Source organism: Pteronotus mesoamericanus, unplaced genomic scaffold (assembly GCF_021234165.1).
Source record: "Pteronotus mesoamericanus isolate MK-2021 breed Mesoamerican mustached bat unplaced genomic scaffold, CSHL_Meso_final contig_752, whole genome shotgun sequence".
Classification (NCBI taxonomy): domain Eukaryota; kingdom Metazoa; phylum Chordata; class Mammalia; order Chiroptera; family Mormoopidae; genus Pteronotus; species Pteronotus mesoamericanus.
The window spans coordinates 670,189-694,643 of record NW_026555251.1 but is presented as its reverse complement, the minus strand read 5'-3'; the positions used below and the strand labels follow the sequence as shown (position 1 = coordinate 694,643).

Here is a 24,455-nt window from a genome sequence, read left to right as displayed (position 1 = left end):
ACCACCATCCAAAGCTCACAGGTCCGACAGGCCCCAGGTGGTACACACAGGCCCGCGAGCTCCCGAGACAGGAGGCCTCTTCCTTCCCCCATGCTGACTGCAGGTTCAGTTGGGCGCACACCTCAGGGCAGAGCCCTAATGCCCAGGACTCAGATAGGGCCACATTTGGAGATGGAGCCTTTAAAGAGGTAACTAAAGTGAAATGAGGCCACAGGCTGGGACCTCATCGTACATGACTAGTGTCCTTATAAAAGGAGGACATCAGGATATGGATGCGCGCAGAGAGACAACCACGTGAGGACACAGGGAGGAGGCGGGCGTCCACACGCTGAGGAGCGAGGCCGCAGGGGAGCCAGCCCTGCCCCGAGGTGGATCCCAGGCTCCCAGGCTCCAGGACGGAGAAAAATAAATGTCTGGCATTTAATCCCCAGCCTGTGGTATTTGTTACGTAGCCTGAGCTGACAGAGGCACCTTCCAGAACAGAGCCTCCATTTGCAGCTTCCCTCTCAGCTGGGATGCCCTTTAACCAACTCTGGCTGATAGAAGGGGTATGTTCGTCGGGGCTCTCCAGGGAAACAGAACCAATTTGTCATCTATAGAGAAAGGTTTATTACAGGGGATTGGTTCATGCAGTGGTGAGAAGACCAATGTCTATTTGAGTATTTGACTCCAGAATGTTCTTCCAAAAGCACAAATCCGCTGGGCTTCGTGGCTCGTTTTCAGATGCATGCTGGGCCCATGCCCCACCTTCCACCCTTCCCACCCCTCGTGGACCCTTTCACCATCAGCTGTGGGAAACCGACCTTCAGGACACAGACCAGCCTCTCAGCCCTTCTGGGAGTGGACACCTGCCTGTCTTTCTCGTTGGCCCTCTCCAGCCACTATGGCTGTTATGTCTCCCAAGTCCCACTGTTCCCCACCTTGATGCCCACCCTTCTCCCTGAGGTCCTGAGGTTTTCCAGGGCCTCTACTGAGGAAAGAGCCGGCTGCAAGAGGCCGATCTTGGGGCATGGAGGAGCCGTAGACGAAGTGCTGGCACCCAGGCGTTCTTTGCAGATGTCCCTCACTGCCCGCCCCGCCACTTGCTGTGCCCATTTGCCCCCGTGGGGGCCAGCCCACACCCCCGGGGGACTGCCCCCGCCCCCGGCGATGACACAGCCAGCAGCACAGCCCCACGTCCAGGACTGCTGGTTTCGTGGACCTTCCTCTTCTGGAAAGGCGAGCTGCATGCCCCTGCTCTGGATCCAAGTCGGCGTCGCCATCCAGGACCTCCTGAGGCGTGGGTACCCTGGGAGTGGGGCTCCTGCAGGGCAGGCCCTCCTGGGAGCAGGTCTCCCTGGAAGTGCAGCTCACCCAGGGGCGGGGCGCCCCCGGGTGCGGGGCTTGCTGAGGGAGAGGCTCCCCTAGGGGCCCAGCTGGTCTGATCCCAGACAGAAGAGGAACTCAGCTCACAGCTGGTGTCTGACAAGAGGTGGCTGAGGTTGGGGTCGGGGTTCGGCCCTGACTTGGGGCTTGGCCCTGAGGCAGCAAAGGGAGGGTCTGCAGCCAGGGGAGGCTGTCATGACATGCCCTGGGCCTGAGGGAGGCGGGGAGGCAGCTGGGTCACCAAGCCTAACCCCTCTCTCTCCCATCCCCCGTCGCCTCCCCCCCGGCTCTCTTGCCCATCCCTGCCCCTCACCATAGCCACCACCGATGGCTCTGGCCACCATCCAGATCAGGCTGGGGCTGGGATGGCAGTGCCCCTCTGTCCCCTGAGCCACAGGCTGACTTTGGCTGTCAGTGTTAGGGCCTGGCCAGCTCTTTGTTTTTACCGTCTGCGAGCCCGGAGGTGCCCACCGAGCCTGCTGCCTGGCACTAAGCTGCACCCAAGCGTCTCTGAGGAGCTGCTTCCCAGGCTAGCCTGGAGCTTAGCTGTGTCCCTGGAGGCCAGCGATGCCACACCACACACACACATACATACATGTGCTTATACACACCACATGAGCACATCACACATGCATCTGTGTGCATACCTATGCATGACACACGCATGGTTGTAAACAAAAGTTAGTTTTTTATTTTACGCCCTTTGTTTCGGAGGCTGTGTCTGCATTAGGAGCCCCAGAGCCCCTCCCCCTAGCACCACCAAAGCTGCAACCCCTGGCCACCACCCTGTTGGGCCCAGCAGCAAGGCAGACTGACATCTTTGGGGAACTTCAGGTCTGTCCCAGAGGAAGGGCCCTTGCCAGGCAGCTGCAAAGTTCAAAGGGTGTGGCCACCTCCAGCCCCAGTCTTCCAGGGCCTCAGCCCAGATGGAGGCAGAGACAGAGAGAGAGAGAGAGCGAGAGAGAGAGAGAGAGAGAGAGAGAGAAAGAGAATGAGCAGCTCATTCGCTGGGGCACGGAGGACCCAGGCAGGAGGAGGCACAGCCCAGGGCTGCCTTGGTTTCCCCTATGTAGGAAGAGGACTCAGAATTGCTTCCGGCTCTGCAGGAAGCAGCACAGCACGTAGGCTGGGGGCCGGGGTGCTAGTAAAGCAGCCCCATCGGCTGCTGCAGGGAGTGGGAGCATCTGCACCCCCAATGCCAAGGCCAGGCACCCCTGGGCGTCACACCGGGGCTGCTGTAGGGGAGCAAAGACGAGGCCGGGCACTCTGCCCAGGGTCCTTGTCCTGAGGTGCTGGTCGGGTCCTAGGGAGACTCGGAGGGAAGGACAGGACACCCAGACCAGAGCAGCTCAAGGCGCCTCTGGATAGCCCTAGCCACACTCCAGCCCGCCGGTCGAGGGTTCAGGATCAGAGCTGGGGACACTTCGTGGTTGCCAGGCCTGTCCTCCTCTTATCTTGGACAGAGAGGGAACTTGGGTGGGATGGGGCAGTGAAACGGAGCAGATGATGCCTTTCCCCTTCCCGCCTCTCCCGAGGAGGAGAAAGAGAAAGGAGAGGAAAAGGAGGAAGAAGATGTGCTCTGCTTCCAGTGCGTCCAGTCCCCAGCCTTATCCCCGAGGCCCCACCGGTGCCCGGCGGGAGGGCGGACGGAGAGCATTGGGGGAGGGGCCTCAGATCCACACGGTGGTCTTTCCCTCCCTGCTGCTGGCACTGCCCTTCTCTGAGTCTGCCCTCGGTTTGGCCCCTGGCCGGCCCTGGCCCCCGCCCGTGCCCCCCGACGTAGCACTGCCTGACCCGGAAGCGGACGCGCTGGCCCTCGGGGGCCCCCGTGTGGGCGCGGGGAGGCCGGAGCAGGGTGGGCGGTCATGGTCCCCGAGCGCGTGCCGGTCCCGCAGGGCCCGCAGCGCCAGGCTGGCCAGATCGGGATCGCGGGCGCGCGCGCGCTCTGCCGCGCGCACCACGAGGCTGTAGTCTGGCGGGCAGGCCAGGCCGGCGGGCGCGGCGGGGAGTGGGCAGGGCGGCGGGCGCTGTGCCGGGCTGGGAGCGGCGGCCGGGGGGCGACGGGCTCGCACAGCATCCTGCGCGCTGCCCAGGCCCAGGTGCGCCATCTCGCAGAGGTTGAGCAGCAGGCAGAGGCAGCTGACCACGTACATGACCAGCAGGAAGACCGTCTTCTCGGTGGGCCGCGACACAAAGCAGTCGACCACGTGTGGGCAGGGCCGGCGGCTGCATGGGAAGAAGGGCGGCACCTCAAAGCCATACAGAAGGTACTGGCCCACCAGGAACGCCACCTCGAAGGCGGCCCGCGCCACCAGCTGGGCCACGTACACGCGCATCAGGCCCTCGCGTTGAATGCGCCGCCGCCCGTCGTGCGGCCCGTTGGGGCCCGGGGTCCCCGCCGCCTTGGCGTCCCCGCCGGCATCCTTGGCCGCGCTCTCATCCTCCGCCTCGTTCTCCTCGCCCAGGCCCTCTGCCGCCCCCGTCTCATCCTCCTCGCCCAGGCCCAGCATGGGTTCTTCCTCGCCCAGGTCGATGGCCTGGGGCCAGCTGTGGTGGGACGGCGGGGGCAGTGGCAGGGGCGCGGGGGGCGCGCGGGGCCCGGGGCTGCGGCGGGAAGCCCGGCGGCGCTCGTGCTGTGCGGCGCGGGCCAGGCGGTGCACGGCGTAGCCAAGGTACATGACGGAAGGCGTGGAGATGACCACAATCTGGAAGACCCAGAAACGCACGTGGGACAGGGGTGCGAAGGCGTCGTAGCAGACGTTGTCGCAGCCTGGCTGCCTGGTGTTACACGTGAACTTGGTCTGCTCGTCCGAGTAGATGGACTCGCCTCCTACAGCCGTGAGCACGATGCGGAAGACCACCAGCACCGTGAGCCACACCTTGCCCACGAACGTGGAGTGGTGGTGGATTTCCTCCAGCAACCGCGTCAGGAAGCTCCAGCTCATGTTGGTCATAGGGGCGGGGGGGCAGGAACCTGTGGGCCACAGCAGAGCTCAACCAGGGTGGGGAGGAGGGGGGTGGGAGTGGATGTCGGCGGGTCCTGAGGAAAAGAGCAAAGCTCAACCCTGGTGGGGGACGAGGAGGAGCAGGAGGGTGGGGAGGGGGGTGTGGGACCCTGCAGGAGCAGAGCTCCACCCAAGGCCAGGAGGAACACTGGGGCAGGGGCCCTGACCCTGCAGGGGGTTGCATTCGCGGAGGGTGGAAACAGCAGGCTGCCTGGCTCCAGCTGACCACTCCCCGCTGCAGCTCTCAGACCCGACTCCAGGTCCATGGGCCCTGGAGCGGAGCCAGCCCTTCCCTCCCCTAGCCCCCAAGGAAAGCCTGGCCCTGTGCAAGCATTGCCCATCCCCCACCTCTGGAGACCCCCACCCTGAGAGCCACAAGGAGTCAACTGGGTGGGCCAACTTCGTGGGGTCAACAGGAAATTAGAAGCCAGCCCCAATCAGGGTCAGGCTGCACAGCCTCAGCCCCACACCTCCTCAGCCCCCACCCCACCTGCATGGAGTCCTGTTTCCAGCATTTGTGGGGGGGGGGGGGCTTCAGCTTGCCCAGGCCCCCACTCCCCACACACTGTGCAGCCTCATGAGCCCTCAGGGCCCCTGGCAGTGTGCCCCTCCCCAGTCACACCCCGCACAAGGCCTCTGGTCCCTCTGCCTCTCCGCAAAGGACCCCCAGGCTCCTTCGTGCCCTCCCTCCCACCCAGCTGCCACCCAACTCTCTGGGCTGCTCCTCCCTCTCATGGGCTCCCTCCTGTCCTCTGCAGTCACAGCGAGGAAGTCCCAGCTGGGGGGAGGCTGAGGCCAGGCATCTGTCCAGGGTGGAACGATATCTAGCAAGGCACACAATGACCATAAGTCACCTGTGACACTCAGAGACAGCCATGGGCTACTCACCACATCCCAGACCAGCTGACCCCTGACTGCACCTGTGCCCAAGAGAAGGGACTCTTTGGGCAGAGCCAAACCACCCCAGCTCCGTTTTTTCCAGGGCTGCATCTCCCAACACCCACCTTCCCTTCTCCACAGCCAAGGCCAGTCCCTCCTCCTGGATAGTTTGGGAAAGGAGATCCCTGGGCACCTGAAGCTTCTGGCTCCCTCCCTCCTGGAACAGGCCTGGGAGGCAGTGTGGGCAGGTGTGGGATGGAGAAGCAGACACAGGCGGGGCTCCAGGCCCTTTTTATGCAGCTGGGCCTCTCCCCTGGGCGGTAGGAGGGGAGGAAGAGGGGGTATCCAGGGTTCCTGGGGAAATGACCCCACTTCCTCACATCTGTGTGCATGGCCCATCTCAGAGCCACGCATATGCAATGCAAACATGCACACTCACGTTCACTCACATACATGCTTACAAGTGTGCACTCACAGGCATACATGCACACTCACATGTGCACACATAAACATACTCCTGCAGTTACCTCACACACACACACACACACACGTGCATACAGGTGTACAGTGAACTCACATGCACACTCAAGTGTGCACATCTATAAACACGTGCACACAGATGTGTAGACATGCACACATGTGCACACTCAGGTACAGACCAGCTCAGGCCCGCCCTCCAGGGCCACCTTCTCCCCTGCTCAGCCTCAGGCAGGGGTTCCTCGAGGCTCCCTCGGGCCTGAGGCCCGCCGTTCTCCCTCGCTGCCGCCGACCTCTGCCTCTCCCGAGCCTGTCCCACCCCTGCCCTGCACAGCACAGGAGACTGAGGCCCACACTGCCCTCGCAGGGACCCAGGAAGGGTCTGGCAGAGCAGCCTCTGCTTCTTCCCTCTCCATGAGGGTTTCTCTCAGGGTGCAGGCAGCCCTGACTTGTGCTTTGGGGTCAGCGTTAACAGCTGGCTCTCTGGGAAAGCTTTCATGTCACGGTCAGCAGTTGCTGTGGTGGAAGTGCCTCCGAGCCCATGAGATGTGGCAGGCGCCCTTGAGAGCAGCACTAGCGTGGGCGTGGTCAGGCCCTGCCATGGGGGTGAGGGGTGGTGCTCTGCCTTGTGGGGCTCGTGCAGTGAAGTCAGGGCGGCGGAGAGCAGATGCGGCGAGGAGACGACGGCCGACAAGCGGGGTCGGCCAAGGAGCTGCCCTGGGCAGCGGCGGCGCCAGGGTGCACCTCCTGTCTCCGCTTCCCCGCCGCCACGAGGGAGCCCAGGCAGCCTTCGGGCCGGGGCCGAGGCTCAGGGTCTTGGGTCCAGGTGACATCCACGTGTGTGCAGGGCCCGTGCCGCGTGCGTGGCACTCATCAGGTAGTCAGGGGCTGGCACTGCTCCACTCTGGCCTGCGAGACTTCGGCCCTGGTCCCAGGGGTGTGCGCCGGGGGCCTCAAACCTACACTTTCAGCCGGTGCTGCCTCCTGACCTGGCACACAGATCCAGAGGACCAGTCCCAGCACCTCAGGGACTGTGCCACAAGCACCTGGTGGTGCCAGAGAAAGGAAGTGCTAGCCCGAGCCCCCCCCCACACACATGCTGCCAGGGCAGCACAAAGCACTGCATGAGCTCACGGAAGGAGCTCCCCACGTGTGTCCGAAGCTGGATCAGTTTGGGCAGTAGAGTGACTAGTGAAGAAGGTAGTGTATAGATTAGGTTGTAGATTATTACTACGGTATAGAATAAACGAGCCCCCACTGATACAAATGATTGACTAAATAACTAAATGAGGAGAAGGACATTCTAGTTTCTACAGCCACTGAGTGCTCCAAGAGCGCGGGCCAATCCCGGTCCCTCCTGGGTGGCCACTCAGCGCGCCCGGCAGGAGGGGAGAGTGGAACCCAAGCATGTCCCCTCAGGCGGGGCCAGGCCGAGGGCACGGGCTTGGCTATGAAGTGAGGAGAGGGGCCCTGCCCCTGCTGCCTCGCCCCCTAAACCTCAGTCCAGGTGAGTGGGAGACAAGTTCCAGGAGGGGCTCCTGCAACACACCCAACCACTGACACAGCCAAGGGCATCAGGCATGGGCGCCAAGAGCCCTGGGCAACCCAAGATAGGCATGCCACTTGGAGCTCCAGGGGAACCCTGGGAAAAGTGAGGACCACATGCCTTATGGGGGGAACCTGGGGCAGCAAAGGTCATGGGAAAAGCCAGGAATGTGTGGGAAGTGTGGGCTGTGGAGTTGGCAGCGTTGACTGTGACAAGCATGCCATGGGGAATGAGCAGGGCCAGGGGAGGGGGGTTACATAGGAACTCCTCCCAGTCTCCACAAGCTCTGTAAACTGCAGTGTCGGAAAGTAAAAACCTTAGTGGACACAGCTCCTGCCCGATCACTCTGAGCCCCTTCTCCCCATCTTTCCCCACCACCCGGCACGTGTCCGTCTGGAGGCGGCAAGGCAGGAGCACGGACTGGCTGGTGACCTGTCCTGAGCTGCAGGGCCCATCAGGCTGCTGGGTGGTGCAGCCATCGGGGGCTCCCCTGGCCCACAGGAGTGGGGTGTTGGCCTTTCAGGGATCCAGGCCCTGGGGGTTTGCAGGGAACTTCATTCCCACAGAACTCCACACACAGTGAAGTACCAGAGTAGGCAAAGGTAAGGACTGCTCAGGGGTCCTGGATGAGGTTTGGGGGGGGGACCTGGGTGCTCCCAGGGGTCACTGTCTGGGAGGGGGCAAGCCTTGGTGGCCAGCAAGGGTGTTGGGAGGTGTGGCTGTTGGGCCAGTGTGGGCACAAATGGACTCCCCGTGACAGCCAGTCACCCCCACAAGGAGTTTGGAGGAAGGTGCCCAGCGGTGGGCTTCAGTGGGCATCGGATGACCTGTCCTGGGGAGAGCTGGCCTGCTACCCCAGTCCAGACCCAGGGGAGCGGTCTCGGCAGGGGTTGCCCCCTGCATTCCCCTGCCTCAAGTGTCTCCACGCCCAGGTCTGAACAGAGGTCCCACAGGGCCAGCCAGGCTGAGCGCCAGGGACAGCCCAGCGCCATCTCGCAGTGCAGCAGGCCAGGGCCTGGCCAGCAGTTTCCTTCCCATCGCTGGTCAGACTTCCTCCCCACGCCCCCCGGCCGGGGCGGGTGGGACTTCCTCTGCGGAGGGGGACTGCAGGCAGGGCCGCAGTGCTCACTCGCCATACAGCGGGGGCCCTGCCCTGGGAGCCTCCGGGGCCTGGAGAGAGGGGTCTCAGGCAGCTTCTTCCCCTCCCCGAGGACACAGAGACCCTGCGTGCGCCTGGCACTGACAGCCCTCACCCACAGGTACCTCAAGGTCCCTCTGTCCCGCGAGGCTGAGGCCTTAGCCGGAGCCCAGAGCCTGCCCCCGCCCACGCGCCTGCTCACCTCCTGATCGGACCTCGGCACCCGTCCCAGGCCTCCCCTCAGCTCTGCAGTGATCCCATCGGACTCTGTCTTGCCAGGTCCCTTGCTGGGACACTATGCTCCCATCCTGGAGGTCCCAGTTGTATTTTGATTAGACTCTCTGGCCACCCAGAACCCAAACCCCAGGCCTGGGGACCCTCCACCACAACGGCACTGCGGTTCCCATGCACATGGCAGCTGCCGCTCCACCCCCGCCAAGGCAGCCCAAGGCGGGCTGTAGGCTCTCAGATTGGGCCCCAGGGAGCCTGGGCTCTTGGTCAAAGGCCTTGTCCCCCCAGGGCCCTCAGGGCTGGCTGGGCAGCGTCCGGACTCCCCCACGCATGCACTCACGCACACCCTCGCTCTGGGAAGCACCCAGTGTGCATGCAGTGAATGCAGGGGGGCGAAGAGACAGCTGAGCTGGAGGGAGGGTGGGTACACCTAAGGCGAGGCCCTGGTCCCTCCCAGGGCTGTGCGGTGACTGTAGCTGCACTACCAGGGACCCCAAAGGGGCAGAGAACCCACTGGGGACTCAGGGACCCCTCTTCACTGCAGCTGGGACTGGGAAGTGAGGGGAGTTCCTCCTGAGTGCGTGGGGGTGGGACGGGGGTGGCTGGGGGAGTCCTGGTGGCACAGCCAAGACAGCTCGGTGCCAGGCCCAGGGACCCCCCAGGCCCTGCTGGCCCAGAGCAGGCTGCAGGGCCCACCGCCCGGCCCGCAGGGCGCCTGTGCTCTCCAGTCCCCTCACCCGCTCCTCCCAGACAGCCCCGGAAAGCCGCCAGGGCCAGCACACTGCCACCTCTCAGCAGAACGGAGCACGGCTCGCTTTTTCTCTGCACCCCCCCCCCCCAGCCACGTCCGCCTGCTCACCACAGCCCAGCGCACCCCAGGCCCCCAGCAGGCGGGGCCCTCCCTGTGCAGCAGCCCTGACCACTCCCGGACCGGCCGCTGCCCCGTGCCAGACCCTCAGCCCGCTCCTGCGCACCATCCTCACCCGGGAAACCGTCTACTCAGACACGGGTCTGTGGCACACTGGGGGCTCCTCCTGGGTCTGTTCTGCTCCCTGCTGACCCGCGGGGCCCGGGCCCGAAGACCTGGGACCCATGAAGACTACAGGACGGCAGCCCAGGCTGTGTGCAGGCTGGCTGAAGGCAGGTCCGGGGCAGTGTGGAAGGCACAGAAGTGTGCCTACACCGGCTTGACTGCCCATGTATGCGGTGGGGCTCCCAGATGTCCCCCAGGCTCTGGGCACACAGCAGCTGCCTATCACAGGCCGGCCAGTCCCACACAGCACGGGGAGCCCCAGCTGCCGCGGATGTGCTGGGCACACACCCCTTCCCTTGCGCTCCCCCCCACCCTTGGGTCTTGTGATCCCAGAAGACCCCACTGGCCAGGACCTATACACAGGCAGTGGGCTCCAGACAGATCCCCAGAATGGGACACCTGGCCAGGCCAAGCACCTGTCATCTCCCAGGGACAGCCATCTCCGAAGCCAGACCAGGCCTGAGACCAAGCCCTGATGGGAGAGTGACATGGCTCAGCCCCACAGGGCACCCCACACCCAGTCCCCTTGACAGCACCCTACCTTTTTCAGGCCAGAAAATGTAAGTCCCTCAGCCCTTCCACCTGCTGGCTGGTCAGACACTGGCTTCCAAGGGTGTGCACCCGGCACTCCCGTGCCTGACCCAGGGCCACCTCTCACCACCAAGCACAATGCAGGGGGAGGGCCTTCAAGGGCCCCATTGTTCCCCTCAAGGCCCGGGGTCTGAATCCCCGATTGTCCCTGGAGCTGCACGGGGCCGAGAGACGGAAGAGGCCTCCACCAGGCTGCACAGTGGGCGGGGAGGCAGCCTGGCCTTGCCTCACCTGCCCGGGGCCTGCCCAGCGCCCCTTTGCCCGCTGACCTGCGTCCAAGCCTAACTTCTGCCCGGCCTCCTCTGTGCATCCGGGCGTATGGACGCCGCCACCTCCCCCACCATTCCTGCCTGGGCTCCTGCCCCCTCCAAGTCTGAGTCCGGCTGTCCTAGTCGCGCCGCACGAGCACGGCGTGAGCACGGCCCACCACACCCCAGGCCACCACAGCTGCTCGCCTGAGACAAGTGGCAAGAGAGGTGTCTTCTCAGACTCCAGGGAGCCTGGAACCCCAACAGGCCCTCAGGTCTCCCGAGCTGACCTCTCCCAGACCACCAAGCCAGCTGGGCGCAGCAGGCTGGGCCTGCAGCTGGGGGAAGTATATGGCACAGACAGGGCTCCAGGTCGCAGGGGTCCACCTCCTGCAGTCTTGGCCCCCCTTGCAAGTCAACAGCATCTGTCCCTCGCCACCCCTCACCTGGCTCGGGGACCAGGAGCGGCTGGGGCAGGACAAGCCCCCAAGGCCTTCTCCACCCAGCCTCAAGGTGTTTGAGGAGCGAGTGGGGGAGGTACATGCTCCCTGGCAGCCCTGCTCCCATCTGCGACTCAGGGCAGGAAGCAGTCCAGCCTCCGGGGACCCCCACTGAGGAGAGCTCCTGCCCGCCTCCTGGACACGAGGCTGGGAGGGCATCCCTGCTGGTCGCTGAGCTGCCAAGCCTGGGCAGGAGGGTGCTGCTGGGGAGCAGCCCACTGGCCAACAACCCAGAGCAGCAGACGTGGAGGGGAACCTGCTGCCCGCGGCCTTCCTGGGACTGGCGATTTGGCGGGGCTGCCAGGAGAGACAGCGCCACATGAAGAATGCAGCGCCAGGGCGGCAACCCACGGGCTCAAGGCCACTCTCACCAGCTGCTCTTTATTAGGACTCCAGCCCAGCTCCCACAGGAGAGGGGGACTGATGGGGGGCACCCAGAAATGTGCGAAGGTAGCAAGGAGAGAGCGGCAGAGCCATCTTGCCGGGGACACCCTGGCCACCAGGGTGGGTGCAGGGTCCTGTCCAGGGAGGACACAGCTGTTGGCATCCTCAGGAACAGCCAGTCCTTTGGGCTTTTTTGATTTCCTGCGGGAGAGAGGAGGAAGGATTGGCCCTGAACCCCAGGTCCCCTGTCCCATGCCCTTCCCTGTGCGGAGCCCACCTCCGAGAGTGCTTCCTTCAGGGCCCAGTAGGCCTTGTCCAGGCTGTCGTTAACGATGATCAGGTCAAACAGGCCGGGCTCCTTGCCTAGGGTGGGCAGCGGGCATCCCCGCAAGGCCAGAAGAGGATCAGTGAGAGGTGGGGAGCTGTACGTGACAGCTCCTGCCTCTGTCCTCCCCGCTCTGGCAGGCAAGCCATCTGCTGCAGGGGTCAAGGGACACTGGCCGAACCCACACACTCACTGCTTTCCATGTCTGCCCGGGCAGCGGCCAGCCGCTTGGCCAGGCTCTCTTCTGTCTCCGTGTTCCGTTGCCGCAACCTCTGCTCCTGAGGTGTCCAAAGAGGGTCAGAGCCTTCAGGGCAGCCCTGGCGCCTCCTCCACCCTCCCCTGCCTGGACTCCCACCCCCACCAGGACTTCCAGCGAGGGCGGCTGCACAAAGATGTAGATGGGCCTCAGGTCAGTCTTCTTTATGTTCCGAACACCCTGGAGGTCCACGTCCAGCACGCAGATTCGGTTCATGGCCTGCACCACCTGCACAGCCGCTTTGCTAGGGAGGCGGGGAGCAAGGGCAGCACTCAGCTGGGGCTCCCTGGGCCCTGGCAGTCCCACCGCCTCCACTGCCCTCTGCTACAGTCCTGCCTCCCCCAGCCCCTGCTCTGGGCCTGGGCAGGAGGGGTGGGGGCGTGCAAGGGTCCTCCCTGATCACAGCATCTTCTCCCCCTTCCTTGAAACACTCCCTCAGTAACCCTTACATGCTGGGCCCTCTACTAGGCTGGGGCCGGAAGTGGGGAGGGGCAGGACACAATCCTGGCTGTCACCGCTGGGCTCAGGACTGCTGAGTACCCACCATCTAAGGGTAACAGCAGCCCAGCAACCCCTTCCGGGGCTGAAGGCCCTTGACTGCCCCACGTGGGGTACAGCACGACAGCCCCGTGGTGGCTCAGGCACAAGCCGCACAGAGCAAGCCTGGGCCCGCCCGTGCAATGACACTGCTCGGGGCAGGGGGCAGGGCCGCTGTTGCCCCCCTGGGACCCTTCCAGGCTGTCCTGCTGGCTGGAAGGAAGGGGTGGGGGACCGCAGGAAAGCCTGCAGACCTCGTGAGTCTTCACCGCATACTAGCCCAGCACATGGCCCCCTGTTCCCACAGCGACCTGGCTGGGTGAGCTGATGTGGGGCCAGGAGGGAGCGGCCTGGAAAGCCCAGACTGCTGCCCAGACTCTTGACCCCTGAAGGGCTCTGACAGCTGGTAGAGAGAAGCCCTTGCCTGGGTCGCCCATTCTAGGTCCCTGGGGGTTTAGAGGAAGGGAGTGTGGCCCACCTAGTTCCATAAAGGTTCCCCGAGAACTCGGCATGCTCGATGAAGTCCCCGGCAGCAATGTCCCGCTGCATCACCTCCTTGGACACAAAGTAGTAATCTGCAAAGGGCAGGAGCTGTTGCAGCTGTCCACAGCCCGGCCACGAGGGCCCATGCAATCCCACACAGGCAGGACCAGCGTGTCCTGTGCCTGTCTGCCCGCCTGTCAATCCAGAGCTGTTCCAGCCACTAGGCAGGTAGATGTCTGAGGAGGGGACACACACCACTTCTGACACTGTCCTCACGGAAGGGGGCCTAGAGACTGCCAGCTTCAGTGGGGAGGCTGGGGGGGGCTTCAATGCTCTGCCTCAGGAAGCTACAAACACCCTAAGGTTACAAAAGATGCATGTGATACCAGAGAGCCCTAAGCGGTGTGCACGGCTCTGACCCCCGCAGCACAGCTGTGCCGCACAGTGCACATGCCAGGAGCAGGGCCCCTTGGCTTCAGGGTGCGGGGATCAGAGCCCCCAGAGACTCTCGCGTGGACATGCGGTATCTGCACGAGATCTGATGCCTATTATCTCACTAGGCCCACTCGCACCCCCCCGCCCTGGAGGACAGCCCCCATCAGAGGGGGAGGCTGAGGCCTCATGCATCACCCTGACAGTTGCGGGGAGGGGGCAGCTCCAGACTTGCAGTGGGGCACTGAGTGGCAGGGCCAGCTCACCTTTGCCATTCTCTTCTCCAGGCCTTGGGTCCCTCGTGGTGTCTAGGAACAAGCACCTATGACCCATCTGGTCATCCAAAACCCACACGCCCATCCCCAGGGCCTTCCCGAGGAACCCAGCTCAGCCTGGGAGGTAGGGGGAGCCCCAGGGGAGTCAGCACAGCAGTATGGGCACGTCCCATGCATGAGGGAGGGTTCCTGGAGGCGTTCAGCAGAGTGGGCATGTCCCTATGTATGTAGGGGTGAGGGGCTCCAAGGGGTCCCCAAACCCCTAGGACCTCACGGGACACGCTGAATCCGAAGATGCTGCCATGCTCCTGCAGCAGTCTCTTGAGCAGGGTGCTCTTCCCGGCCCCAGAAGGCCCACTCAGGACAACAGGCCTTGGTCCCGACATCCCTGTGGGCGAGTGGGAACAGAGGTCAGCAGGCCTGTGGGACCCCCGTGGGTAGGGTGGCTGCAGTTGCACCCCTCTCCCTGCAACTCTCACCAGGAATTGAGCAGAGCTGAGGGTCATGCTCCAGGCCTGGCTGCACCTGCCAGGGGGCTGGCCTCCCCAGCTGTGCACTCCTACCCCACCTGTGGAGGCTGGGCTCCTGCTGCTGGGAGGGGCATGTCTGGGTCCCCATTCCTGCATCTCCCGGCACCATGCCTCAGAGGTGGCCGAGGCTAAGGTTAGTGGAACAGTCCCTGTTCCGGGAACTTTCATTAGGAAGTGAGGGACTGACAGAGGGACCACAGCTTCCTGATCCTCCCCACCCCCATATGTGCTGGGAAGCCAGCACGAGAGCAGTGATGGTCCCTCCCAGCCCACAGCACAGGGCTCAGACATCTGCCACAGGTGAGAGCAGGCGAAGGGGGGGCGGTGGGGAGTCATCCACCCAGCCAGCTCTGTGCATGCCTGACACCCCCAGCCCCCTCCCCAGGACAGGGCCTACCTCTTGGGTGGGGTTCAGCCACCTCAGTCAGCTTGGGCTATTCAGCTTGTGCTGGGAGGGGTGGGTAATCCCAGCCAGCTCAGGCCTTTAAGCACTAAACTCCCAGGGCGGGTGGCCCTGCCCACTCGGGGCCCTAGGGAAGAGCCGGCTGCCCCGGGCCCTTTAGAAGTGGCCCACCCACCCAGCCACCTGAGCTTGATGGCAGGAAGGCCAGGTGCACGTGCACCCTGCCTCCGAGGGAAACCCCCGACAGAAGTGTGGGAGCTCGAGCAGCTCCCAATGCAGGCCTCACCCTGCACATCATCCGGGGACCCCCTGATAAGGTGTGGAGGCCCCCAAGGTGCAGTTCAGGGGTCAGCACATCGGCACTGAGGCCCAGGAGGGACAGGCCGGTTGGCTCAGAGATGCCCTGTCACCCCTCGCCAACAGGGCCCCCAGCACACTGCTTTCCTAATCCGCGATGTAGGCCACCTGGGTAATCTCGCTGCGCCCCGCTGTTCTGGGGCTACCATACCACCCACATGTCGCATGCCGCCTGCAGAGGAAGGTGGGAAACACACAGAAAACGGGACCCTCAGGAACCCACCAACACCCGAGTGTTCTGGGCCACTTGCAAGTTTCCATTACAAAAATGCCTTGTTTCTATGTAGAGATCACCCCAGTGGACTCCCAGCTCCTCTCTGGCATCCCAGTTTTCCCACCCAAATGCATGTGCCATATACACACCTGCATGTACATGCACGTGGCTCTAAGCCCAGGGCAACTGCCCACTAGCAGAGTGCAACCCTGTCCCTCCCCGGAGGCCTGGGCATGAGAAGTCCCATCTCTCCCTCACCAGCACCCTTCACAAAGCCCTGTACTCTGCAGAAAGGATGTCCCGGGGCAGCCCAGCCCACTTCTCTGAGTGGTCCTGACTTCCTAGGCAACAGGTGACCGGGGAAGCGAGTGGAGGAAGAGACCCAGCAGAGCAGAGGTCAGGCCGGGGGCCGCCAGGTCCCAAGAGGGGCTAAGGAGGCTAGGGTCCAGCCCCCCGCCACCCAGCTTCTTGGTCAGGGCTCAGTCTCTGCCCCTCAGGCCGGGACGCTGTGGCCACCTGCTGGCCCAATTCTCCCTGACCTGATGGTATGTTAGGCATCACAGGAACATGGTTCTTTCAGCACAGGAGCAGCCCCAAGCAGACACCTGGTGATGGCCACAGCAACGGGCCAGGGGGAGCTCCCACCTTATCTTCAGGCCCACTACCTGCCTGCACTGGGCCCATGGTGAGCAGGGGGTGCACCTGCACAGGACTGGCTGGCAGCCACAAAGCTCACTTCCCGCCTGGCTACGAAGCATTGACCCCCAGCTCCTCCACACAGGGCTCCTTGAGGCCCTACCGACATCAAGCTCAAGCTCCAGGCCCCCCCAGTGCAGCCATCGCCTGCCCAACTCTGCGCTCTCGTAACGGAGAGGCCCAGCCTGCTCAGCCTGGGGAAGGGCATGTGTGCTGACTCTTACCCCGTGGGGCCCACAGAGCTGAGTCCCGCTTGGAGGTTGGCTCCCAGAGCAAAAGGGCCCCCCAGGAGTGGCCTGGCCCTGCAGAAGTGCCCGGGGAGCCGTGGGAGACAGGGCTCTGTCAAGTTACCTCACAACAGACCACTCACTGAAGCCACCTTCCACAGCACACCCAGCGTGGGATGGCGCTCTGGCCTGGAGGCCTCTACAATCGAGTACCCAGAGACTGACGTTGACCCCAGAGCCTGCAGAACCAACTGAGGGCGCTCTGTGCTCCACATTCCTTGAGTATCCCACAGTCCCGAACCTTAGTGGCCCGGCAAGGAGTGGGAACGCGCACAGTGCTGCAATAGAAACCTGGGGCGCAAGCCCATGATTCCGGAATGCTTCTGCTGGGACCCTGCCCAAGGAGCCCAAGGCAGCCACGTACCCTCCTTGCAGAACAGGAGAAGGGACCTCCTCTTTCTAGTTTCATCCTGCTCTGTGCCAAGAGCCAGGCACTGTCACCACCTCACCTCCCTCCCACTCCTCAAGACACCCCAGAGAGGGTGTGACCTCTGAGATCTGAGAACATGGAGAGAAAAGGTCAAGTCCTGCCAGCAACTTACATGCTACAAGATGGGAAGAAATCTGGCTCAAGACAGCAGGTCACGTCCCACCCCTCACACAGACCCTGCGGGGCAGGGCTCTGTGTGCGCGACACGTCCTGGACAAGCAGTTTTGACAAACCACTCAGCCTTGGGAAACTGGCCTGACCACAGAGCAGCCAGCTGTTTCTTTCTCACTTCTCCCCACAGCAGGCGAGAACCACCCCTTCCATGAGAGGAAGCTGCCCCTCAAAGGCACTGTCAAGAGCCACACCATGCAGGACCGGGGCTTGTCTCGGTGCTGCACGGCATGTCTGGGTCTCTTTCCACAAAGGAGAGGACGGATTCAGTCCTGCACCGCATCCCAACTCTGCACCATGGGCAGAGGGCAGAGGAAGCACAAGAGGGGAAGGGTCCCGGCAAGCAAGCCACGGAGCAGGAGGGACACAGGCTGTGCAGGGCATCAGCCGCACCTTCACAGAGAGGAAACCAAGATCTGCAAATGCAGGGTCAGCAGGAACCAGGGGAGGCAAAACCAGGAAGCCTGAGGCCCGGCCCACAAAGGGTCAGCAGGGAGCCGGGGAGCCCGAGGCCCGGCCCAGGAATGGTCAGCAGAGGCTGGGAGCCGGGGAGCCCGAGGCCCGGCCCACGAAGGGTCAGCAGGGCTGGGAGCCGACTACCGAGGTGCCCTTCCGGTGCCCCGGTGGCTCGCCCTCACTGCTGACCACCCTCCAGGTGGGCTGGAGCCACCTCTCTCCACGTCTAACCACATCACCACCTGCCCCCTTCGTTTCTGTTCCTCCTCAGAGCAACTGAATGTGTTTTTCTGGCTACGCGGAACATGTCACAAAAGACTGAAGTTTACAGTTTAGGAGTGAAAAAAACCCAGCAATGCTGCTGTGGCAGAATAGAAAAGTAGTGAGTGCACCACGGTAGCTCCCGGAATCTCCTACTCAAGGAAATTACTGGTATCACCGGTCCCAGCCAAAGATCAAAAGCCAAGTCTACGTGAACCCAGAATCTAAACAAAGGCCAGGCACACTGCACCTGGCACAGGTGTGGCCGCGACCGAGGTAGGAGCGAGCGGCGTGTCAGGGTGGCCGTGAGCAGGGACAGAGGGGGGACTCACCCGGCAGGAGATGAGGCTTGGCAGGGGCAATGCGGGAAACCCTACCCGCCCCGATCCCTCCTGGGGCGACGGGAAGGGCTTTCGCGCCTCCCTCCGAGCCACTCACGGCCCGGAAGGCCCAAGACTGACAGAAAAGCCTGCATCTGGACAGGCACGCTGCCGGGAAACTCACAGCAGGCTGGCCACGAGGCGCGAGTCTGGGCTCCGCTCCTCCAGTCCCCGGGGGCGCCACCGCCGCTTACAGCACCCTCTTCCCCAGGGAAAGACGACAGTGACGACAGGTGGGGTGACGCGCCTCACTGCTCTTCCCCAACCGCCCCTGGATGGACCAGGCTCATTCCCACTCTGTCCCCAAAAGAATGTCTAAGAACAGGAGAAGGGCGGCCCCACAACCCAGACTTGAGGGCTCTGGGCCTGAGGGAAGCTGAACATCAAATTATCACACCCCCTAGCCAGGAGCGCCTGCCCGCGCCACCCGCTCCGGGGCCCGGCCCCGGCAGCCCGCGCCACCCTGGGCGCGCGCGCGCGGACGGGGGCTGCGGGGACTCCGCTCGGGCGGCCGTCGGCGCCGCAGGGTTCTCGGCTCCGCGGCGCGGCCCACCTCGGGGCGGGCGCCAGGCTGCTCCCCTCCGCCTGCTTCCGGGTCCACACCGGCATCCAGCGCGAGTCCTCAGGCTGCACAGGTTTTACGAGCTGTCCGGCGCTGGCCGTGCCAGGAGGATTCCCTCCTACGGTCTGAGCACTGGCACAGAAGAACCGACTTTTAATGGGCCTAAGTAAGAAAAACGACCACCGAAAGCCACTTTAACACCCCCACACACGAACACAAGAGGACACAACCTCAGAACGAAGGGCGACCCAATACGTGGAATCAATGCATCTCCATAAAAAGCCACACTACCCTGTCCTCGAGTCCCCCGCTCTGCTCGCCGGGCCGCTGCGACAAGCCAGCCCTGGAAACCCCTGAGGACCGCGGGGGCTGCCCCGTGAGGCCCCTGCGCACCGGAGGCGCGCGGGAAGCGGCGTCCCGGGCGCGCGGGGAGAGCTGAACGCGAACGGCTCGGGACAAGCGGGGCCGCGGCGGCGCCCAGGAAGGCTCTCGGGAGCCTGGGCGCCCAGACGCCACTCACCGTCTGACGGGGCACGGCCCAGGGCGGCCGCCGCCAGCCCCGCCAGCGGGCGCCGCAGCATAAAGGGCCGCCGCCAGCACCCTCAGAGGCGTACGCCGCAGCGCCACGCCGGTCCACTTCCGCTCGCGGGACCCACGTCGGCACCGCCCCGGTCCCGCCCCGCCCCTGACGGCTGTACGTAAGCGCCGCGCGACGGAGCGCTCGCGGACGACCTGCGGCCGCGCCTCCAGGGGCTGGGGGTCGGTCACGCGGGGACTGCGTGCGGCGCCGCCACTCCCACGCCGCCTGGCCAGGGGTTGCCGGGTCGCGGGCCCTCGAGGTCGCCCCCAGGTCAGTGAGGGTGGCAGGTTGGAACCGCGTTGTGCGGGCCGGGCGGGCCTCGCTGAGGAAGGGAGGGTTCGGGCTCCGCGGGCACCCGCTCGGGAAGCTCACAGCGTTTCCTTCTGCGGCCGGGTGGTCTCCTAAGGCGGACGGAGGCCTGCAGATGCCCTGTTCTGACAGGTAGGGGACAGCAAGGCAAATCTGCCTCTCACCACCCGGAGGACTCGTTTCTGTTTTTGGAGGGGTCGGAATGCCGAGACGTCAGGCCGTTAGCTTTGAAATTTCCGATTTATCACAGCACGGTCACAGACGCTTCCCTGCCAGTCCGGGCTTCCTAAAAGTGACCCCGGGCCTCGGCTGCCTCCACGTGCCGCAGGGGCCCTTACCTCGCTGGACTTTGTGAGAACTAGATGACCGTAACAAACAAGGTGTGAACCAGCTTCCGTTCATCTTGCCCTTCTCGCTCAGAGCAGCTTCCTGAGTGTAACTCACCAAGAACGGGCCCAGGTCCCGCCGAGACGGACCGAGTCAGGATTTGGGGAGTAGGACCTGGGCATCTCGTTCACAGACCTTCGACAGGTGGTTCTGATGCCAGGTCAGGGCCGAGAGCGTGAGGGCTTCCAGGGAGAGACTGGCAGTGACCTAGGAATAACACACCCGCTCGGAGATGTGACTGGCTCTGTGGCTTTCTTCCCGGCTGGGACTCGGCAAGGACCAGTTATGTGGAAAAGCCTGTTAAAAAGGGTTTTCTTGCTCAACAGGTGCCACACGGGACTAGCGACGGACCTCGGCCTGCACATGGCACAGTGGTGCTCAGGAGGAATGGCGGTTGCAGGCAGCTTGCTTGGGTAAGCACAGCCTTCCAGGGCCCTTGGGGTTACCGTCGCGGGGCCACCCAAAGGAAGGTCAACTCTGGAGCCTCACACTGTGCTCCCGAGCATTACCTGGGTAACACAAGTACACACGTACAGAGGCCTTGACAGGGTGTTGAGGGGGGAATAGGAGCAGCGTTGACTGCTTAGCATCAAACAGGCGGTGGTGGCGGTCGCCTTCCCATTCTGAGCCAGCCCCGCTCTGGTCCCTGGGGAATGCCACAGCCTTCCTGCTATTCCCACTGGAACTGCCTCTCTGTCTGCCTGCTCCCTTTGCCCCATTGCCCCCCGCCCCCCAAAGGGGAAGCACGCTGTGGTTCGTGTTCCCAGAGGAGGAAACGAGGGCAGGTTTCTTATTCCGGTGGAATGTGGGGAGAGGGAGGTGGCACTTGAAGTCTGAGTCACTGTGAACATGGGAAAGGGACTCTGGCTGCAGCATTCCCGGGAGGACCCTCATCCTGGGAAGGGTTCATGTGGGAACCAATCTCCTCAAGGGTTCACTCCATCCTCTTCCAGAGGCTTCCTCCACCTATTGATGTCAAGTTCTCATGAGTGGCTGTGCCCTGGGCTCCTGACGCTGGCGGCAGGCTCCTCCGGTGCTGGAGCCCCCCGCCGTCTCCTCTCTCCTGTCCCTCCCTTCTGAAGGCAGGGACTGGCTCAGCTCATGGCCTGGGACTTAACAGTAAATAAGTTGTGGTTCTCATGACCAGGCCATCAGAGCCTAACAGAGGAGATGGGCCCTCAGCCCTGGGCATCAGCTGCGAAGTGCACGGGGTGGGTCTGAATTCAAAGTTGCATGACAGCCAGGCTCAGGAAGTGGACTTTGGGGGTCACAAAGCAAGGCCCCAAGTGAGTAAGAGACGGGTGGGGCAGAGTAGGGACTCGCAGTTTCTTGTCACCTTGGAGCACGTGTTCTGCCCTGTGCAGGAGGTCTCGAGTGTCTGCCATGTCCAGAAGCAAGTGGCCTCCACGGGTCTTGGTGTGCGCAGGCTGCCCCCACAGCATGCCACAGACCGCACACACACAAGACTGCACAGCTTATTTCCCGCGGTTCTGGAGGCTGGCCTCTTCCTGGTTCATAGATGGCCACCTTGCCCACATTCTCACAGGGCAGAGAGCAAGCAAGCTCCAGTCTCTTCTTGCAAGGATGCCATTCCCCCTGCAGGGGCCTCACTTTCATGATCTCACGTAACCCTAATCGCCTCTCCGGTGCTCTGCTCCTAGTGCCCTTTTATTGGGAGCTAGTGCTTCAACATGTGAATTTGGAGACATAAACATTCAGTGCACAGCATCAGGTCTGTGTTCCCCTAAAAGGTGGCTTCCTGCTTTGTGCTCATGTTCAGGGCTCCAGACACCTAGACTGCTGTCCTAAGCCATCTGTCCTTGGCAGTCTGGGGGCCTCGTGTTCTCACACCCCTTGGCCTCTTCCCAGACGTGGGGTAGGAGCTGCTCTGACCACATCCTGAACCTAGGGGGTCGCTGTGGGCACCCACAGGCGCTGGCTGCCTTGGGCTCAGTGGGCACGCATCTCGGCACCCGCCCGCTGACCCGCATGTGTATCTGCAGACTGCTGCGGCGGCAGCTGGTGACGGGGGTCATGCCTGCGAGCCGCTGCTTGCGTACATCCCCCCGCCAGGCTGACAGCAGCAGAGCCGCACTCACTCGTGTGCGCAGACAAGCCTATGCACGCCTCTACCCTGTGCTCTTGGTCAAGCAGGATGGCTCCACCATCCACATCCGCTACCGGGAACCCAGACGAATGCTGGTGGTAAGCATCCCTCCTTCGGGTGCAGGTCTGGGCTCGATGGGGGAGGGGAGGGCAGGCAAGTCACAGAACCCCGTGCACCAAGATCAGACAGCAGCAGTGGGCTGTGTGATAAAAAAACAAATAAAAAACCAGAACATGTCCTGGATAAACAAGCAGAAGAAATTTCTTCCAAGAGAAGCTTTGAAGGGAGAAAAGTGGGCATCAAGAGAGCATCCTTGTCCATTTCATTGACCAAGTGCACACCCGCTTTCCACAGATGCCCATGGACCTGGATTCCCTGTCCCCAGAGGAGAGGCGGGCACGGTTCCGCAAACGTGAGGCCCAGCTCCAAGGGAAGGAGGAGCCAGAGTTCCTTGACGATTTTGACTTGGAGCAGTACAAGCAGTTTTGGACCAAGAAGTGACCATGCCCACAGCTGCCCTGGCTCAGGATGCTGGAGAGAGGGAGGGGCATTCATTTTTAAATTGAGTATCAGTGTTGTAAATCCACCTTGTCTGTCTGTCTCAAATGCGCTGGAGCGGGCTGTGTGAGACTGAGCCCAGTGGAGGGCCGAGTTGGGTCAGGCTGTGGTTTGAGGACGTGGCTCAGAGGGCACGTGGGCTGTCACAGGTGCTCCTCCCACTGCAGGAGGCGCCCGCTGCTGCGCAGCCACTTGGCTCTGGAGCTCCCACTGCCAGCACTGCCTTCGCCTTAGTGCCAGCGGCGCTCCAGCCAGCACATGGCATAAGGAGTAGGTGGGATCCAAGGACGCAGGCTCCTAGCCTGCAGCTGGCCTGCTCTGCCGCTCTCCGGGGTTCCCCCAGCCATGCCCGTGGGCAGTGGGAAGGTGCTTCCTGACATGGACCAAGGGGAGCAGCTGCATTGCTAACACTTCAGGTCTTAGCTGTGAGCTACATTTGACTGCCATCTTCTGGCCAAGGGGTAGGTTTCACGCTGACGGGATGGGCGATCTTCAAGACCTGAGGGAGTGATCCCGTCTTTACAGGAGCACCTCGCCCAGGCCTGGGGCTGCACCTCACCCTGCACTGGGGGTTGACTGCAGAACCCTGGCTGTTGGGTGCTTTCTCATAAACCTGAGGGCCCATGGTAGAACACTGCCATACACGCTGGTGGTGCGGAGGGCCTATCAGACACGACCAGGGAGGCAGACGCCTGTAGGATGCTATGCTGCCTCTGATGGCAGCTCAGAGGGAGGGACGCTGGGCTGAGCACCCACCTTGGCCTCTGGCTTGCAGTCCTCCTCCTTGGTCTTCTGAGCATGCAGCTGGCCCTGTGCAGCTACTCGGGCAATTGCCCTCCAGGGTTTGCCAGCCTTCTGGCCTGCTCAGGGACATTCCCACCCTGGGAAGCCTCCCTGGAGGCCGCATCCCTCCAGCTGCTACCCCAGCTCACTTTTACCACTCACCTCCGGGGGCACCCAGCAACAGTGTCAGCACTCACTGTTCAGGGCCAAGTTATTCATGATAACTTGCTGAAGATGGCAAGGCAGACCTTTCTCAAAGGAAGGGTGTGGGTGTGGGTGCACTGGGGGGAAGAGGCTGAGTATTGCATGAAAAGGGATTTGTGCCAGGAGCAGGGTGGGGTCAGTGATGGGAAGGCACTAAGAGTACTGGGGGGCAGGGGTGTCTGGCCAAACCCACCCGACAGGATTGCTGCTGAAGTCATGCAGACTTGGGCATGAGGAGCCCAACTAAGTATGGAGGGCAGGGGTTCTTGGGAGAACTGGCGGCACAGAGAAGGACCTAGAGGCTCAAGGTCTGGTTGGAGAGCTCTGAGCAGCCTAAAGTTGTCAAGCAGTCTTGTCTGCACTCCATAAGGGGGGGGGGGGCTCCCTATTGCCCCTCTCATGCTTCTGTTCCCCTTTATTCCAGTCACCTCACCCAAAAGTGCCATTAACACTGATTACCCGCAGTATCCAGACTATGGGCCTTCCCCAAGTGGTGGTGGGGGTTTGGGGAAGCAGGCTGAACTGACACTGCTGCTCCTCGGTGCTTCCTTCTGCAGAAAAGCACCCTGCAGAGGGCGCGCCTGTGGCTTTGGGTTTGCTGTCCCCACACTGGTGGTCACTGAGCAGCTCCAGGGGCAGGTTTGGAGTTCCCGTGTGAGGGGGCTGAGGCTCAAACTCGACTTAGTGGTTGGGGCTCAAATCCTGTTGACTCACTGTGAAAGCCCCCAAAAAGGCTAGGGAGGGAGTCAGTGGAGGCGAGTTAGGACAGCAGGTAGAAGCCTCTTCATTGCTGTCCCCATGGAATACCTCCGGGCCGCCTAAGTGGGATAATGCGCTAGGGCAGCATCCTGCAAAAGAACCTGCGCAAAGGAGAACACAGGGGACGCCCTGTTGCACGTCCTAAGTCTGCAGCCACTCTACGGAGCGGGTCCTGCCTCTGTGACTCATGGTGGTGACAGGCAAGGCACACTTGTCTGACAAGTACGCTGAGCCATCAGCAGTGAGCGCCACGTGCCTGTGCTGAACCTTGGCTAGCAAGTGGGCAGGCGTTCTTCCCGGTGCTGCCGCGGACTAA

General features: G+C 62.9%; 3 protein-coding genes across 6 annotated transcripts; 1 reads left to right on the top strand and 2 right to left on the bottom strand.

Moving 5' to 3' along the window:
- Window positions 1-3,035: 3,035 nt before the first annotated feature.
- On the bottom strand, window positions 3,036-4,319 carry GJC2 (gap junction protein gamma 2). The gene has a single exon (XM_054584072.1). It carries the CDS (start codon window positions 4,317-4,319, stop codon window positions 3,036-3,038), a length of 1,284 nt encoding a protein of 427 aa, XP_054440047.1.
- A 7,043-nt stretch (window positions 4,320-11,362) lies between these two features.
- GUK1 (guanylate kinase 1) lies at window positions 11,363-19,105 on the bottom strand. Of its 2 annotated transcripts, none has more exons than XM_054584069.1 (8): window positions 18,973-19,105; window positions 13,980-14,093; window positions 13,697-13,738; window positions 12,994-13,090; window positions 12,084-12,222; window positions 11,916-12,000; window positions 11,675-11,760; window positions 11,363-11,598 (listed from the first exon to the last, which is right to left on the bottom strand). In XM_054584069.1, the coding sequence occupies exons 1-8, from the start codon at window positions 19,031-19,033 to the stop codon at window positions 11,563-11,565; spliced, it is 660 nt and encodes a 219-aa protein (XP_054440044.1). In that variant the 5' UTR covers window positions 19,034-19,105; the 3' UTR covers window positions 11,363-11,562. The 2 variants fall into 2 exon arrangements, with proteins under 2 accessions (XP_054440044.1, XP_054440045.1); XM_054584070.1 differs by lacking the exon at window positions 18,973-19,105 and adding an exon at window positions 18,444-18,578.
- A 47-nt stretch (window positions 19,106-19,152) lies between these two features.
- Window positions 19,153-22,430, top strand: MRPL55 (mitochondrial ribosomal protein L55). 3 transcript variants are annotated; one of them, XM_054584067.1, is made up of 4 exons: window positions 19,153-19,302; window positions 20,055-20,141; window positions 21,732-21,933; window positions 22,190-22,429. In XM_054584067.1, exons 2-4 carry the CDS (start codon window positions 20,092-20,094, stop codon window positions 22,334-22,336), a joined length of 399 nt encoding a protein of 132 aa, XP_054440042.1. In that variant the 5' UTR covers window positions 19,153-19,302; window positions 20,055-20,091; the 3' UTR covers window positions 22,337-22,429. The 3 variants fall into 3 exon arrangements, with proteins under 3 accessions (XP_054440042.1, XP_054440041.1, XP_054440043.1); XM_054584066.1 differs by lacking the exon at window positions 19,153-19,302 and adding an exon at window positions 19,442-19,473 and having other exon boundaries at window positions 22,190-22,430; XM_054584068.1 differs by lacking the exon at window positions 19,153-19,302 and adding an exon at window positions 19,689-19,721 and having other exon boundaries at window positions 21,802-21,933; window positions 22,190-22,430.
- The last annotated feature ends 2,025 nt before the right edge of the window (window positions 22,431-24,455 follow it).

Bases quoted from the DNA above. Each gene is read 5' to 3' on its own strand.
- GJC2 (XM_054584072.1), bottom strand. From the start codon at position 4,319: ATGACCAACATGAGCTGGAGCTTCCTGACGCGGTTGCTGGAGGAAATC.
- GUK1 (XM_054584069.1), bottom strand. From the start codon at position 19,033: ATGCTGCGGCGCCCGCTGGCGGGGCTGGCGGCGGCCGCCCTGGGCCGT. The intron at 13,091-13,696 runs GTGAGCTGGCCC...TGCCCTTTGCAG, and splicing joins TGGAGAAGAGAATGGCAAAG to ATTACTACTTTGTGTCCAAG. The intron at 12,223-12,993 runs GTGGGCCACACT...CCGCCTCCCTAG, and splicing joins GGGAACCTTTATGGAACTAG to CAAAGCGGCTGTGCAGGTGG.
- MRPL55 (XM_054584066.1), top strand. The intron at 20,142-21,731 runs GTAAGCACAGCC...GTGTATCTGCAG, and splicing joins GTTGCAGGCAGCTTGCTTGG to ACTGCTGCGGCGGCAGCTGG. The intron at 21,934-22,189 runs GTAAGCATCCCT...CGCTTTCCACAG, and splicing joins AACCCAGACGAATGCTGGTG to ATGCCCATGGACCTGGATTC.